General features: G+C 46.4%; 1 protein-coding gene across 1 annotated transcript in view; it reads right to left on the reverse strand.

Annotated features, from left to right (window-relative positions):
- The window catches only part of LOC144508732 (nectin-1-like), a 43,210-nt gene that overhangs the window by 10,141 nt on the left and 15,148 nt on the right, over positions 1-17,921 (reverse strand). The window contains exons 2-3 of the mRNA XM_078237040.1: positions 11,484-11,822; positions 4,538-4,831 (exon numbers count right to left, since the gene is read on the reverse strand). Coding sequence (XP_078093166.1) covers positions 4,538-4,831; positions 11,484-11,822 — 633 coding nt within the window. The remainder of the gene's footprint in view (positions 1-4,537; positions 4,832-11,483; positions 11,823-17,921) is intronic.

Here is a 17,921-nt window from a genome sequence, read left to right on the forward strand (position 1 = left end):
TGAATATTCCGGGGTACAAGTGTTTTAGGCGAGACAGAGGAGGGTGGAGGAGAGGTGGGGGAGTAGCAATGCTGGTTAGGGAGCATATTACAGCGGTACAGAGGGTGGACAATATGGAAGGGTCAGGTAACGAGTCACTGTGGGTGGAGCTCAGAAACAGGAAGGGCGCAGTCACTATGCTGGGGGTATTCTACAGGCCTCCCAACAGCCCACAGGAAGTTGAGGAATGGATATGTAAGGAGATTCTGGACAGGTGCAGAAAAAATAGGGCTGTTGTAGTGGGAGATTTTAATTTCCCTCACATAGACTGGAAACCGTTTCGGGCTGGGGGCCTGGACAGGGAAGAATTTATAAAATGCGTACAGGAAGGTTCTTTGAAACAATATGTTGACAGTCCAACTAGAGAGGGGGCTATACTGGACCTAGTCCTGGGGAATGAGCCCGGTCAGGTCATCAAAGTTGCAGTCGGGGAACATGTGGCAAATAGCGACAACAATTATGTCAACTTTAGGAGAGTAATGGAAAAAGATGAGTGTTGTCCTATGGGTAAGGTCCTGAGTTGGGGGAAGGCTAACTACAGCCGGAGGAGGCAGGATTTGGTGGCTGTTGATTGGGAGAGGCTGTTCGAGGGTAAATCCACATCTGGCATGTGGGAGTCTTTTAAGGAGCATTTGATAGGACTGCAGGACAGGCATGTGCCTGTAAAGAGGAAGGATGGGAAAGGTAGGATTCGAGAGCCGTGGATAACCAGTGAAATTGTGGGTCTAATTAAAAAGAAAAAAGAGGCTTTCATGAGGTCCAGGCAGCTAAAAACAGATGGAGCACTGGAGGAATACAGAGAAAGTAGAAAAGAACTCAAACAGGGACTTAGAGGGGCAATAGGGGGTCGCGAAATGTCCTTGGCAGACAGGATTAAGGAGAATCCTCAGGCATTTTATACATACATTAGGATCAAGAGGGTTGTTAGGGAAAGAATCGGACCTCTCAGGGACAAAGGAGGGGAATTATGCTTAGAACCAAAGGAAGTAGGTGAGATCCTAAACAAATACTTTGCATCAGTATTCACAAGGGAGAGGGACATGTTGACTGGTAGTGTCTCAGAGAGATGTGTTGACCCATTAGAAAAAATCTCAATTACAAGGGAGGAAGTGTTAGGTTTTTGAGGAAACATTAAGACAGACAAATCTCCAGGGCCGGATGGCATCTATCCTCGACTCCTCAGGGAGGCAAGAGATGCAATTGCTGGGCCTCTAACAGAAATCTTTGTCTCTTCACTGAACACAGGTGAAGTCCCGGACGATTGGAGGATAGCAAATGTGGTCCCGTTATTTAAGAAGGGTAGCAAGGATAACCCGGGTAATTATAGGCCGGTGAGATAGACGTCCGTGGTAGGGAAGTTGTTGGAGAAGATTCTTAGAGATAGGATATATGCGCATTGAGAACTGAATAATCTCATTAGCGATAGACAGCATGGTTTTGTACAAGGGAGGTCATGCCTCACAAATTTGGTTGAATTTTTTGAGGAGGTGACAAAAATGATTGACGAGGGAAGGGCCGTGGATGTCGTCTATATGGATTTTAGTAAAGCATTTGACAAGGTCCCTCATGGCAGGCTGGTGCAAAAGGTTAAATCTCTCGGGATAAAAGGTGAGCAAGCTAGATGGGTGGAGAACTGGCCTAGCCATAGAAGACAGAGGGTCGCAGTGGAGGGGTCTTTTTTCAGTTGGAGGTCTGTGACTAGTGGTGTTCCGCAGGGCTCTTTACTGGGACCACTGCTGTTTGTGATATATATAAATGATTTGGAGGAAGATGTAACTGGTGTGATCAGTAAGTTTGCGGACGACACGAAGATTGCTGGAGTTGCGGATAGTGATGAACATTGTCAGAGAATACAGCAGGATATAGATAGGCTGGAACATTGGGCGGAGAAATGGCAGATGGAATTTAATCCAGATAAATGCGAAGTGATGCATTTCGGTAGATCTAATGTAATGGGGAGCTATACAATAAATGGCAGAACCATCAGGAGTATAGACACACAGAGGGACCTGGGTGTACAAGTCCACAGATCCTTAAAGGTGGCAGCACAGGTGGAGAGGGTGGTGAAGAAGGCATATGGCATTCTTGCCTTTATTGGACGGGGCATAGAATATAAAAGTTAGCATATGATGTTGCAGCTGTATAGAACGATGGTTAGGCCACATTTGGAATACCGCATCCAGTTCTGGTCGCCACACTACCAGAAGGACGTGGAGGCTTTGGAGAGAGTACAGAGAAGGTTTACCAGGATGTTGCCTGGTATGGAGGGTCTTAGCTATGAGGAGAGATTGGGTAAACTGGGGTTGTTCTCCATGGAAAGACGGAGGATGAGGGGCGATCGAATAGAGGTGTATAAAATTATGAAGGGCAGAGAGAGGGTGAACAGTGGGAAGGTTTTCCCCAGGTCCGAGGTGACGAACACAAGGGGTCACGGGTTCAAGGTGAGGGGGGCAAGGTTCAACACAGATGTCAGGGGGACATATTTTACACAGAGGGTGGTGGGGGCCTGGAATGCACTGCCAAACAAGGTGATTGAGGCGGACACGCTGGGATTGTTTAAGACTTATCTAGATAGCCGGATGAACAGACTGGGAATAGAGGGATACAAAAGAATGGTCTAGTGGGCACATGAACGGCGCTGGCTTGGAGGGCCGAAGGGCCTGTTCCTGTGCTGTATTGTTCTTTGTTCTTTGTTCAATAAGATCATGGCTGATCTTTTCGTGGACTCAGCTCCACTTACCCGACCGCTCACCAGAACCCTTAATTCCTTTACTTTTCAAAAATGTATCCATCCTTGCCTTAAAAACATTCAATGAGGTAGCCTCAACTGTTTCACTGGGCAGGGAATGTCACAGATTCACAACCATTTGTGTGAAGAAGTTCCTCCTCCACTCAGTCCTAAATCTGCTTCCCCTTATTTTGAGGCTATTCCCCCTAGTTCTAGTTCCACCCAACAGTGGAAACAACTTCCCTGCTTCTATCTTATCTATTCCCTTCATAATCTCATATGTTTTTATAAGATCTCCCCTCATTCTGCGGAATTCCAATGAGTATAGCTCCAGTCTACTCAGTCTCTCCTCATAAGCCAACCCTCCCAACTCCGGAATAAACCGAGTGAATCTCCTCTGCAACCCCTCTAGTGCCAGTATATCCTTTCTCAAGTAAGGAGACCAAAACTGTCCACAGTACTCCAGGTGTGGCCTCACCAGCACCTTATACAGCTGCAACATAATCTCGCTGTTTTTAAACTCCATCCCTCTCGCAATGAAGGACAAAATTCCATTTGCCTTCTTAATTACCTACTGCACCTACAAACCAACTCCTTGAGATTCCTCACAAGGACACCCAGATCCCTCTGCACAGCAGCATGCTGCAATTTTTTACCATTTAAATAACAGTCCATTTTGCTGTTATTCCTCCCAAAATTGATGACCTCACATTTACCAACATTGTGCTCCATCTGCCAGACGCTCGCCCACTCACTTAGACTATCTATATCCCTTTGCAGACTTTCAGCGTCCTCTGCATACTTCGCCCTTCCACCCATCTTAGTGTCATCTTCGAATTTTGACACACTACACTTGGTCCGCAACTCCAAATCATCTATGTAAATCGTAAACAATTGCGGTCCCAACACTGATCCCTGAGGCACACCACAAGTCACTGATCACCAACCAGAAAAACACCCATTTACCCCCACTCTTTGCTTTCTGTCAGTTAACCAATCCGCTATCCATGCTAATACATTACCCGTAACACTGTGCACCTTTATCTTATGTAGCAGTCTTTGGTGTGGCACCTTGTCAAATGCCTTCTGGAAATCCAGATACACCACATCCACAGGTTCCCCATTGTCCACTGTGCATGTAATGTTCTCAAAGAATTCCAGCACATTAGTCAAACATGACCTGCCCTTCATGAACCCATGCTACGTCTTACTAATGGGACAATTTATATCCAGATGTCTCGCTATATCTTCCTTGATGATAGATTCAAGCATTTTCCCTCCTACAGAAGTCAAGCTAACTGGCCTATAGTTACCCGCCTTTTGTCTACCTCCTTTTTTAAACAGTGGGGTCACATTTGCTGTTTTCCAATCTGCTGGAACCACCCCAGAGTCCAGCGAATTTTGGTAAATTACCACCAGCGCATTTGCTATTTCCCCCGCCATCTCTTTTAGTACCCTGGGATGCATTCCATGAAGACCAGGAGACTTGTCTACCTTTAGCCCCATTAACTTGCCCAACATTTCCTCTTTCGTGATAATGATAGTTTCTATGTCCTCACCTGCCATAACCTTCCTGTCATAAATTTTTGGCATGTTATTTGTGTCTTCCACTGTGAAGACCGACACAAAATACCTGTTCAATGCCTCAGCCATTTTCTCATTTCCAGTTATTACATCTCCCTTCTCGTCCTCTAAAGGACCAATGTTTACTTTCGCCACTCTTTTTCGTTTTATATATTTGTAGAAAATATATTTGTACAGGGGACTTACAGAGGATGGACAGTTTTATTGTCAACGGAATGGTGCTCTGTGATGCTGTTTGGTAGACAACACAAGTCACTTCTTGACCATCAGTGGATCGAGTGGGTGCCACCTTGTACAGGCTGGTGACAGTTGTTGTTCCATTGTCGCTTTTATTCTGGGTTGTTGTATAGTTTCCATGGAGATTGGAAATCCAGCTGATCCCGGCTGGCGGGTTCCCATTGGCTGAAACACATCTTGCCACAGGCACTTCTGAAAGGCCAGCTGTTGCAGGAATCGGTGTCGCTGAGTTGATGGGATTTACTTGGGGGAGATTAACAAGAAATAGATTCAATGTCAGTTTCAAACATGACAATATCTTGTAATTAATATAGAACAGAAACATGAAACAGATGAATATTTCTATGTCCCCAAATGTCAAATAGCCCAAAGGTATGATGGATATGTTATAGGAAGAGAGAGAAACAAAGAGGGAAAGTGAGAAAGAGGGAAGAAGACATTGTAAAACATAAGGAATGAGCAGGAATATAATAAGTAATGTGTTTGTTTTCAATTTGGAAACGTCCTTTACCCTGACTGATTAAAATCTTTCTATCTCAGCCTTGAACACACTTAATGACCCAGTCTCTACAGCCCTCTGCGGTTTCAAAGTCAGTTTCAAACATATCAATAGTTTGTGACTCGTCTGGAGCAGAAACATGAGTTAATGTCTCTTTAGGTAAATGTGGGTATTATTCAGCACAAATTAAATGAATTAACGGCAGAAATTGAGGTTAATGGGTGTGATCTTACAGCCATTATAGAGACATGGTTACAGGGAGATAAAGCCGGGAGCTACGTGGCAGAAGTATGAAAATGTTGGAAGGATAGGCAGGAAGGAAAGAGTAATGGGGTCGCTTTGTTAGTATGAGATGGAATAAGTGCAAGAGCAAGAAAAGATCTTGGATCAGAAGGTGTAGAATCCATTTGGGTGGAGGTATGAAATAACAAGGGGAAGAACACACCGGTGGGAGTAGTCTATAAGCCCCCTAGTGGTAGTGATACTGTCGGACAGAGAATAAATCAGGAGATAATGAGGGCACGTAAAAATGTAAAAAAAAACAGTGCATCAATCGTGGCTGACTTTAATTTTCATGTGGGTTGGAAAATTCAAATTGGCAGAGGCAGCCATGACCTACTGCACATGAGTGCAACAATCAAAGCCAATGCATTATTCTAATCCAGGTGAGAAACTACAAAGGTTTTATGAAGTCCAGGGTCTCTGCATCCACCACCAAATGTGGGCAATGAAATCCAGAGACCTACCAGCTTCTGCATAAGGAAGTTCTTCCTCAAGTCCCCTTCTGCCACTTATCCTGAATCTATGTCTGCTGGTTCGAGGGGACAACAGTCAACAATGCTACAATGCACTAATTGCATTCAAATATATGACAGAATGAAGGGACAAAAGGGGCAGGATGGGAGAGGAAATAATACAATAGCTATCAACAGAGAGAAAGCACGAGGGAAAATAATGGACCTCAAGGTCGATAAGTCCCCTGGACTAGATGGGCTGCACCTCAGGATATTAAAGGAAGTAGCTGCAGAGATAGTGGATCCATTGCTAGCAATCTTCCAAGAATCCTTAAAGTCTTGAAAAATCCCAGAGAATTGGAAAGCTGCCAATGTAACATCCCTATAGAAAGGGTGGGAGACAAAACAACAGGTATCTAAAGCCTAACATCTGTCACTGGGAAAAAGTTCATTATAAAGGATGTAATAGCAAAGCATTTAAAAATACACAATATAATCAAGCAGCCAGCATGGCTTCATGAAGGAAAAATCATGGCTGAAAAATTTCTTTGTGATGGCAATGAGAAGGATAGATATAGGGAAACCAGTTAATGTGATATATTTGGATTTCCACAAAATTTTCAATGAGGTCATAGAGTCATAGACTCAACGAGGTTTGCAGGATGGAACAGGCCCTTCGGCCAACTTGTCCATGCCGCTCCTTTTTTTAACTCCTAAGCCAGTCCCAATTGCCCATGTTTGGCCCATATCCCACGATACCCATCTTACTCATGTGACAGTCTAAATGCTTTTTAAAAGACAAAATTGTTCCCGCCTCTGCTATTACCCCTGGCAGCTTGTTCCACACTCTCACCACCCTCTATGTGAAAAAAGTGCCCCTCTGGACCCTTTTGTATCTCTCCCCTCTCACCTTAAACCTTTGCCCTCTAGTTTTAGACTCCCCTGCCTTTGGGAAAAGATATTGACTATCTGGCTGATCTATGCCCCTCATTATTTTATAGATCTCTAAAAGATCACCCCTCAGCCTCCGATGCTCCAGAGAAAAAAGTCCCAGCCTATCCAGCCTCTCCTTATAACTCAAACCATCAAGTTCCAGTAGCATCCGAGTAAATCTTTTTTACACTCTTTCTCATTTAATCATATCCTTTCTATAAGAGGGTGACCAGAATTGTACACGGCATTCCAAGCGTGGCCTTACCAATGTCTTGGACAACTTCAAAGATGTCCCAACTCCTGTATTCAATGTTCTGACCAATGAAACCAAGCACGCTGAATACCTTCTTCACGACTCTGCCCACCTGTGACTCCACTTTCAAGGAAATATAAACCTGTATCCCTGGATCTCTTTGTTCTATAACTCTCCCGAACGCCGTACCATTAACTGAGTAAGTCCTGCCCTGCTTCAATCTACCAGAATGCATCACCTCACATTTATCTAAATTAAACTCCATCTGCCATTCGTCAGCCAACTGGCCCAATTGGTCAAGATCCGTTGCAATCCTGGATAACATTCTTCACTGTCCACTATGCCACCAATCTTGGTGTCATCTGCAAACTTACTAGATATGCCTCCTAAGTTTCCATCCAAAGCATGAGTATAAGTGGCAAATAGCAGTGGACCCATCACCGATTCCTGAGGCACACCGCTGGTCATAGGCCTCCAGTTCGCAAAATAACCCTCTACAACCACATTCTGGCATCTGTCATCAAACCAATTTTGTATTTTGGCTACATCACCCTGGATCCCATGAGATTTAAACTCATGCAATAACCTACTGTGTGGTACCCTGTCAAAGGTCTTGCTAAAGTCCATGTAGACAACATCAACTGCACTGCTCTCATCTACCTTCTTGGTTTCCCCTTCAAAAGACTCAATCAAATTTATACTGGAGGAAGTGGAGAGATTGAGTAGATTCGGCCTTTACTCATTAGAGTTTAGAAGAATGAGAAGCGACCTTATTGAGACATGTTGGAATCTCAGGGGGCTGGACAGGGTAGATGCTGAGAAGTTGTTTCCTCTTGTGGACTGTCTCGGACCAAATGGCAAAATCTCAGTGTAAGGGGCGGCACGGTGGCACAGTGGTTAGCACTGCTGCCTCACAGCTCCAGGGACATGGGTTCAAATCCCGGCTTGGTTAACCAACTGCGTGGAGTTTGCACGTTCTCCCCTTCTATGTATGGGTTTCCACTGGGCGTTCTGGTTTCCTCCACAGTCCAAAGATGAGCGCGTTAGGTTGATTGGCCATGATAAATTGTCCCTTCGCGTCCTGGGGTATGTATGTTAGAGGGATTAGTGGGGTAAATATGTGGGGTTTCGGGATAGGGCCTGGGTGGGATTGTTGTCAGTGCAGACTCGATGGGCCGAATGGCCTCCTTCTGCACTGTAGGGATTCTATGATGCAATGATTCTAAGGGGGTCACCCATTGAAGACAGAGGTGAGGAGGAAATTCTTCTTGCAGAGTGGGGTGAATCTGTGGAATTCTTTACTGCAGAGGGCTGCAGAGGCTGGGTCATTAATGCTCAAGGCTGAGACAGACAGATATTTAATCACTCAGGGAATCAAGGGTTATGGGGATAAGGTGGGAAAATAGAATTGAGGATTATTACATCAGGTCAGTCATGATATCATTGAATGGCAGAGAAGACTCGATGGGTCAAATGGCCTACTCCTGCTCCTACATCTTATGGTCTTATGAACCAGATGAATATTTCTATGTGCCCATCGACTGGATGATGGATGATATTATAGAAAGAGAGAAAACTGAAGTCTGTTAGCGAGGAACTCTTTGCCTCAGAAGGCTGTGGAGGCCAGGTCATTGAGTGTCTTTAAGACAGAGATAGATAGGTTCTTGATTAATAAGGGGATCAGGGGTTATGGGGAAAAAGCAGAAGAATTCGGATGAGAAAAATCTCAGCCATGATTGAATGGCGGAGCAGACTCGATGGGCCGAGTGGCTTAATTCTGCTCCGATGCCTTATGGTCCGATGGTCTTATGAACGAGGGAAAAAGACATTGTGAGAAAGGATGGAATGAGCAGGAAGACAATAAGTAAGGTGGTTGTTTTCCATTCAGTTATTGATCTCAGTTAGAGTCCTGTGTTAATGCATCGCAAATGGTGCAAGAAGATGGGCCTTGATCCGATGGGCCTGGGAATGACTAGTGGTGAGTATATGAGGAGGGGGTGTGGGAGTAAGGGGGCTGGGGGTGAGGAGATGGGAGTGGGTGAGGAGGGAGGCACGTGGGTGTGGGGGGTGTGGTGGTGAGGAGGGGTGGTGATAGTGGGGGATACATTGGCGGATGGTTGGGCAGATGAGGGTGGGAGGGTGGTGGAGATGATGATGTGTGGGGGTGAGGATGAGGGGTGGTGGTAAGGAGGGGGTGTGGGAGTGATTGGGCTGGGGGTGAGGAGATGGGCATGGGCGAGGAGAGAGAGTGGTAGGGTTGGGGCAGCAGTTGCGAGATCGGGGTGAGGGTGCATTGATTTTGATTTGATTTATTATTGTCACATGTATTCGTACACAGTGAAAAATATTGTTTCTTGTGCGCTATACAGACAAAGCATACCGTTCATAGAGAGGGAAAGGAGAGGGTGCAGAATGTAGTGTTACAGTCATATCTAGGATGTTCAAAAATCTGATGGCAGCAGGGAAGAAGCTGTTCTTGAGTCAGTTGGTATGTGACCTCAGACAGTGGGAAGCACTGCTTCTTCACAGCGCCAGGGACCAGGGTTCGATTCCCGGCTTGGGTCACTGTCTGTGTGGAGTTTGCATGTTCTCCCCGTGTCTGCATGGGTTTCCTGCGGGTGCTCCTGTTTCCTCCCACAGTACAAAGATGTGCTGGTTAGATGGATTGGTCATGCTAAATTGTCCCTTAGTGTCAGGGGATTAGCTCGGGTTAATGTATGGAGTTATGTGGAAAGGGCCTGGATGGGATTGTGGTCGGTGCAGACTCGATGGGCCAAATGGCCTCCTTCTGCACTGTAGTGATTCTATGATTTTCCATCCTTTTCCCGATGGAAGAAGGTGGATGAGCGTATGTCCGGGGTACGAGGGGTCTTTGGTTATGCTGGCTACTTTTCCGAGGCCACGGGAAGTGTAGGCAGAGTCAATGGATGGGAGGCTGGTTTGCGTGATGGACTGGGACTTGTTCACGACCCTTTTTGTTGCGGTCTTGGGCAGAGCAGGAACCATACAAGTTGTGCTACATCTGGAAAGAATGCTTCCTATGGAGGAGTGGGAGGTGTGCTTCAGGAACGAGGGAAATGTTCAGAGCAGAGTGGTTTCTCGAGGTGGATTAGAAATGTAGCAAGGTGTGTGAAAAACTGGGCTGGCTGGGTTTCTGAAACCATCGATAGATGTTAGGAGGAAGCTGTGCAATGGTATCAAACAACTGGTGATATTTCAGAGTCCAGACAGAGACATCTCTATGGTGGAAACTTAATCTAGTTTGCAGCAATGGGATCTTTAGCCTGGGCCTGTGTCACTGGGAGGTGTGATCTGGGTCCTAACCTATGGCTGAAATAAAAGCTTTGGTGTCATGCTGTGGGGAAGGGGCAGGTGACATGGGTGACACAGTGGCACAGTGGTTAACACTGCTGCCTCACAGCGCCAGGGTCCCGGGTTCGATTCCTGGCTTGGGTCACTGTCTGTGCAGAGTCTGCACATTCTCCTCGTGTCTGCGCGCGCTTCCTCTGGGTGCTCCGTTTTCCTCCCACAGTCCAAAGATGTGCAGGTTCGATGGATTGACCATGCTAAATTGCCCCTTAGTGTCCCGAGATGTGTATGTCAGAGGGATCAGCGGGGTAAATGTGTGGGGTTGTGGGGTTAGGGCCTGGGGTGGGATTGTTGTCGGTGCAGACTCGATGGGGCGACTGTCCTCCTTCTGCACATAAAGATTCTATCACTCTTCAGACCAGGACACTATGATGATCTACAGGCTAAAGGACAACTCAGAGCAATGAATCTGTGGCAAGGCGGGACTATGGAAGCGAATGAATTGGGGACAGATTGAGAGCGAGTGTCACAGAGCTGTGTTAATTTGAAGAAAACAGGGGAGGACCTTTGTCTCTGACAGAGGAAGTGAAGTGATTTGGAAAGTAACATGGGCTAAGTGTAGAGGTGCCTCCCAAAATTCTCCAGTTCTGGGGATTTCCCTCACCTCACGTTCCCGTCAGTTAGAGATTGCCAGAGATTGATTGCTCAGAGCAGTCCACCACTGGGTTCCTGTTACAGGATGTCACTGCCAGTAACTGGAGAAACCAAACATGACGCACATCAATCCATTTTAAAACAACCCTCCCAACTTCCATTCCCAACTGCTCAGCAAGCACTCACCATTAATAACTCGATGAGAACACCATGAGCTGGAATGTGACTGGATTCAAACATTAGAATGATGCAGCAATATTCTGGTGATGATTGCAGAGATAATTGCCGGAATTGTACCGCCTCGCCCACCCGATTCTGGGGCAGGCGAGGCTGGCAGGACGGCATTCCCTGTTGGCCTTGGGTGGGATCTTACAAACCTCAGGCGGGCGAGGTTGTAAAATACCGACCATTAAGTTTTCACCAGGACGCACAATCCAATACATTGTCCCCATTCCCCCCTTTCTTATTACACTTACCCTCACACAGCAACAACACTCCTGGGAAAATACATACCTAGAACTGTCAAATTCATTGTTTCTTCATGACTTCCCTGAGGGAATACAATGAGCTCGCACGTATACATTCCCTCATCCTGCATCTGCAAAGACTTTAATAGAATGGATGCATCCAATAGGGAATTGTTTCTGAAAACTATCCGACTGGAATCATGTGGATTTGAGTTGTTGACCCCACGCTTATGGTGATATGCAATGAAGGAAGTCTTTTCAGCATCTTTCTTCCAGGCAATGTGCACCAATGTTGAGTTGTTCCCTGTTCCCTGGCACGGCAGTAGCACCTCCGCCCCAGCAAAAGCAGTGAGGGTCACTTCTGTAACCTGGTTCCTGGCTGTAACTGCACGAACAACAAGCATTGACACCATTAGGAAATACACTGGGAGCCGGTTTACTCTCAATCTGGATCAAACTCCCAACAAAATGCTCAAATCCCAAGCAGACACGTCTCAGCAGTTAGAAAGTACTTCAGCAGCCCCCAGCTGATAGCCAACCTGTAAGCAGTGTCAATACACTGGGGCCAGGCTTAAGCATGTGGCGACACCTGGCTTGCCCGTTGCCTGCTGGGCCCAATATTCAGCCACATTGGCACCAACATCGGGGGGTGATGGCCGAGTGGTATTATCACGAGATTATTAATCCAGAAACTCAGCTAATGTTCTGGATTCGAATCCCGCCACGGCAGATGGTGGAATTTGAATTCATTAAAAAATATCAGGAATAAAGAATTTACAGATGACCATGAAAGCATTGTCGATTGTCGGGAAAACCCATCTGGGTCACGAATGTCCTTTAGGGAAGGAAATCTGCCTTCCTTACTTGGTCTGGCCTACATGTGACTCCAGAACCACAGCAATGTGGTTGACTCTCAACTACCCTCCAAGAGCAACTAAAGATGGGCAACAAATGCTGGCCAGCCAGCGATGCCCATGTCCAAGGAATTCATTACAAAAAACATAACTGAGGTATCAAAGATATGGCTCCCTCCTGTCCCTACTTAGTTGCAGTGGCATGTTGGCGCAGTGGTTAGCACTGCTGCCTCACAGCACCAGGGACCCAGGTTTGATTCATTGAGCCACAGTCCACACGGAGTCTGCATGTTGTCTGTGTGGGTTTCCTCTGAGTGCTCCGCTTTCCTCCCACAGTCTGAAAAGCATGCTGGTATATTGGCCATGTTAAATTCTCCCTCAGTGTACCTGAACAGGTGCTGAATTGTGGATTTTCATAGAATCATAGAATCCTACAGATCGAAGGAGGCTATTGAGCCCATTTAGTCTGCACAAACCAAAATCCCACCCAGGCCCTATCCCTATAACCCCATGCATTTCCCCTAGCTCGTCCCCCTGACTCTAAGGGGCAATTTAGCATGGCCAATCCACCTAACCTGCACACCTTTGGACTGTGGGAGGAAACCGGAGCACCCGGAGGACACCCACGCGGACATGGGGAGAACATGCAGACTCCACACAGACAGAGACCCAAATCGGGAATCGAACCCGGATCCCTGGCACTGTGAGGTGGCAGTGCTAACCACTGTGCCACCATGATGCCCCATCAGTTTAACTAGAGAGAAAGGGGAAGGGGAATTTTATCGTCGCTTCATTGCAGTGTTAATATAAGCCGACTTGTGACACTAATAAAGAAACTTTAAAATTGCTGAAATTTTAAGTTGTTCACTCTCATTGTTGTGATTAACTTCACAGTTCTTCCTAACCCAGCAGTGTTACTTTCTCTGACTTCACCCCATGGTATGTTGCAGCAGTTGGATTCGGATTCTGTATAGTTCCAGATTCCAGTGCAGTTTCAATTCGGAGGTAAATCTATAACATCCAGTTTCTCACTGTCCATTATCACAAGAAAGGGACAGTTGAAATTAGATTATTCCGTTCCTCTTTGTTGTATCCCCTTCCTCACTAGTTCAACCAAAGCAAAGGAATCAAATGTTAAAAAAGAAGAAACTATATTAAAAACAACTCTACGAAAAATAACATGTTAAAAATAACAGCAACAAAGGCCGGCACAGTGCAGAGTGGCTGGCACTGCTGTCTCACAGCGACAGGGACCTGGGTTCGATTCTGGCCTTGGGTCACCGTCTATGTGGAGTCTGCACATTCTCCCCGTGTCTGCATGAGTTTGCTCCAAGTGCTCCGGTTTCTTCCCACAGTCTGAAAGAGTGCTGGTTAGGTGCATTGCTGTGCTAAATTCTCCCACAGTGTACCTGAACAGACGCCAGAGTGTGGCGACTAGGGGATTTTCACAGGAACTTCATTGTAGTGTTAGTGTAAGCGTACTTGTGACACGAATAAATAAACTTAAACTTCAAACTTTCCCTCATAGCTGCAATTTCCCAGTCCTGGGTGACAACATCCTCATAAATCTTCCCTGCACCCTCTTGAGTGAAACTGTATCCTTTCTGTGACAAGGCAACCAGAACTGTACAAAGCGCTCACATTGTGGCCCAACTAATGTTTTATACAATTCCAGCATAACCTCCCTACTCTTATATTCTGTACCACTGCTAATAAATGAAAAGATTCCACGTTCCCTGATCACCTCATCAACCTGTTCTGATGCATTCCAGAATCTGTGGACACTAATAAATAAACATTAAACTTTAAAAACCTTTTGTTACTCATGGAGTAAAAAGAGGATCAAGAAGGGCCTATGAAGAAACTGATCTGAAAATGGGCAGTGTGAGGTTGGGTAAATATACTGATTCGTGAGAGGAATGTGAGACAAGTTCAAACACCTACGCAGTGGACTATAATCGACAATAAGGAAACAGGAGAGTTGTTAATGAATGTCTTGTATCCACTTTCACAGCAGAGCAACCTGAAAGTGAGATCAGGGGCCCAAAGTCAGTGGAGTCATTTGTGTTGAAAGATTAACAGTGGAATAAATCAAGTTTGGGGAATCTCTGTCAGTTGTAGGGAAGTGGCTGGGATCTATCATTAAGGATAAGCAGCTGTCTAAGTTCATAGTGATCAGTGAGTGCGGGTATGGGTGATTTACACTGTTGGATGTGTCTGGCGAAGCCTGTGTTGATTGTTATTTGAGGAAGTCACAAATCTCCAGAGAGGAGAATATCGGTGCTACCTGCTGAGTTCACCCAACAGTCATCTGATAAACTCCACTCACGAAATTGGAAGGTTATTCAGAAAAAAATGAGGAAGTTGGAGGGGAATAAATAGATAGAAGGAGGAGTAGGCCATTCGGCCCTTCGAGCCTGCTCCGCCTTTCATTTTGATCATGGCTGATCATCAAATTCAACATCCTGATTCCCTCCCCTTCCCCCCATATCCCTCGATCCTTTAGCCCCAAGAACTATGTCTAATTTCATCTTGAAATCAGACGTTTTGGCCTCAACTACTTTCTGTGGTAGTGAATTCCACACATTCACCACACTCTGGGTGAAGAAATTTCTCCTCACCGAGATAGATAGATAGGCTGAGAGAGAGATATGCCGAGAGACGGATATGCTGAGAGACGGATAGGTAGATAGATAGGTAGATAGATAAATAGATAGATAGATAGATAGATAGATAGACAGACAGACAGATAGATAGATAGATAGATAGATAGATAGATAGATAGATAGATAGATAGATAGATAGATAGATAGATAGATAGATAGATAGATAGATAGATAGATAGAGAGATAGAGAGACAGATACAGGTTGGTTGATTGTTCGGGAGATAGGTGAATGGAGAGATCGCTGATGGATGAATGGAGGGAAAGAAAAATAGACGGACAGGCACAGAGAGAGATAAGTAGATGGACATGGCAGGCAGATACATAGACAGACAGGCCAGCTACAGATATTAAATGTCCTCAAGCAAAGAAGTTTAATTCAACGTGAAAATACATGTCATAGCATGGAATCATAGAATCCCTACAGTGCAGAAGGAGGCCATTTGGCCCATCGAGTCTGCACCAACCACAATCCCACCCAGGCCCTATCCTCATAATTCCACTTACTTACTCTGCCAGTCCTGCTGACACTAAGGGGCAATTTACTAAGGCCAATCCACCTAACCCGCACACCTTTCGGACTGTGGGAGGAAACCGGAACGCTGGGAGGAAACCCACGCAGACACGGGGAGAACATAGAAACACCAAACAGACAGTGACCCAAACCAGGAATTGAATCCGATTCCTTGGCGCTGTGAGGCAGCAGTGCTAACCACTGTGCCACCGTGCCGCTGAAATGTCACCCCTAGCTGCTGGGTTGTTCAGCACAGGCTCCCGGTGAGTTCCCGCCTGAACCTTCCCTCCTTGTGTGGATGGCCCACCTCTCGTGGACTGACACCAGCAGTGAAAGAGTTTGAGAATGGAACACTCGATGGCAGCATCCTCCTAAAGCTGATGTCCTTGCCCAGGTGCAAATGCAATGGCATTTTTAAAAATAAATTGACACATGAAGGGGTCCCAAGCCTCAATCTGCCAGCCGACCCTTTCCCCTGAATGATTCATCCGATCCCCAAGGACTGTCGCATGTTCGTTCTGAGCAGATCACGTCCCGAGCAACACTGTCAGAGATGTCACCGAGCTTGCATTGAAAAGACTGCACCATCGTCACACAAGAATATCTATCCTTTTATGAAATGATTAAATGCCTCTGAACCGCACTTCCCTATTTTGTCTATTTTAGTTATCAGTGAATATAACCTTCTCCTTATTGGCAACACGTCTCATCCGCATGGCCATGACTGAATGAGGTTTGGGAAAAGTGATCTATCTGCAGCATATATATCCATACCGTTTTGTACAGGGCGGATCTACAAATTACATGATATACCCCCCACATCCTCCACCCAACCCCAACCCCCTCACCCCCCCGCCACGCCACCCTCCACCTCCCACCCCCCCATTAACAAAGGGGAAGTAAGGAGATAGAAGTATATTTAGGAAGTGGCGTGGTAATGCTAAAATGGCTGAGTAAGTTGAAAGAATCTCAGAATCCTACAGTGCAGAAGGAGGCCATTCGGCCCATCGAGCCTGCTCCGAAGAACAAAGGGACTTTGGCGTGTTTGGCCATAGGTCTCTGAAGGTGGAAAGGCAGGTTAATAGGGTGGTGAAAAAGGCATAGGGCACACTCGCCTTTACCAATCGGGGTATAGATTACAGAAGCAGAGAGGTCATGATGGAGTTGTATAGAACTTTGGTCCACAGCTGGAGGACTGTGTGCAGTTCTGATCACCACATTACAGGAAGCATTTGAACACAGTGGAAGGGGTGCAGAGGAGATTCACCCGGATGCTGCCTGGGATGGAACATTTAAGCTAGGAAGAGAGGTTGGATAGACTTGGGTTGTTTTCTCTGGAGCAGAGAAGACTGAGGGGTGACCTGATTACGATGTTCAAAATTATGAGGGGCATGGACAGGGTGGATAGGGAACAACTGTTCCCTTTAGTTGAAGGGTCAGTTATGAGAGGACACAAGTTAAAAGTGAGGGGTGGGAGGCTTAAGGGGAATTTGAGGAAAATCCTTTTGACCCAGAGGGTGGTGATGGTCTGGAATGTGTTGCCTGTGAGGGTGGTGGAGGTGGGATGCCTCAAATCCTTTAAAAAGTACCTGGGTGAGTCCTTGGCATGCCATAACATTCAAGGCTACGGGCCAAGTGCTGGCAAGTGGGATTAAGTGGGCAGGCCGGGGCATTTCATGCGTCAGTGAAGACTCAATGGGTCGAAGGGCTACTTCTGCACTGTAGTATTCTGTGATTCTGTGATTCTGTGCACGGACAACAATCCCAGCCTGGCTCCATCCCCGTAACCCCAAATATTTACCCTGTTAACCCCCCTGACACTCAGGGTAAATTTAGCATGGACAATCCACCTAACCAACACATCTTTGGAGTGTGGGAGGAAACCGGAGCACCCGGAGGAAACCCACGCAGACACGGGGAGAATGTGCAGATTCCGCACAGACAGTGACCCGAGGCCAGCATTGAACCCGGGTCCCTGGCGCTGTGAGGCAGCAGTGCTAACCGCTGTGCCACTGCATCGCCCCTATTTGAAAGTACGGAGAGTGAGGGGGGGTGTACAAAGAGAGCGACTTCTTCACATAAACCTTTGTGAGCTAAATTTATGAATCTGTTCATTAGAATAGAGTCCCTGAGCTTTAGAAAAACATTCAGTTATTGCTAACACTTATAAACACTGCCACCACAGCTGGGTACTGGCTGAGATTCTCCAGCCTCCCAGCCGTGTGTTTCCCGCAGACGGGAGGTGGCGCACTGTTTGCTAGCGGCAGAATTCCCATTGACGTTGCCCCCCCGACACCAGCAGGAAACCCGTGGGAGGGGCTGCGCTGCTGGCGGGACTGGAGAATCCCACCGGTCTGAACAGCCGGAGAATTCTGGTCACTGAGTCCAATTCTGGCTCCTGCACTTTAGGAAGGAGGTCAAGGCTTCAGAGAGGGTGCGGAGGAGATTAAACT

This window comes from Mustelus asterias, chromosome 20 (genome assembly GCF_964213995.1).
Source record: "Mustelus asterias chromosome 20, sMusAst1.hap1.1, whole genome shotgun sequence".
In the NCBI taxonomy this organism is placed as follows: Eukaryota; Metazoa; Chordata; class Chondrichthyes; order Carcharhiniformes; family Triakidae; genus Mustelus; species Mustelus asterias.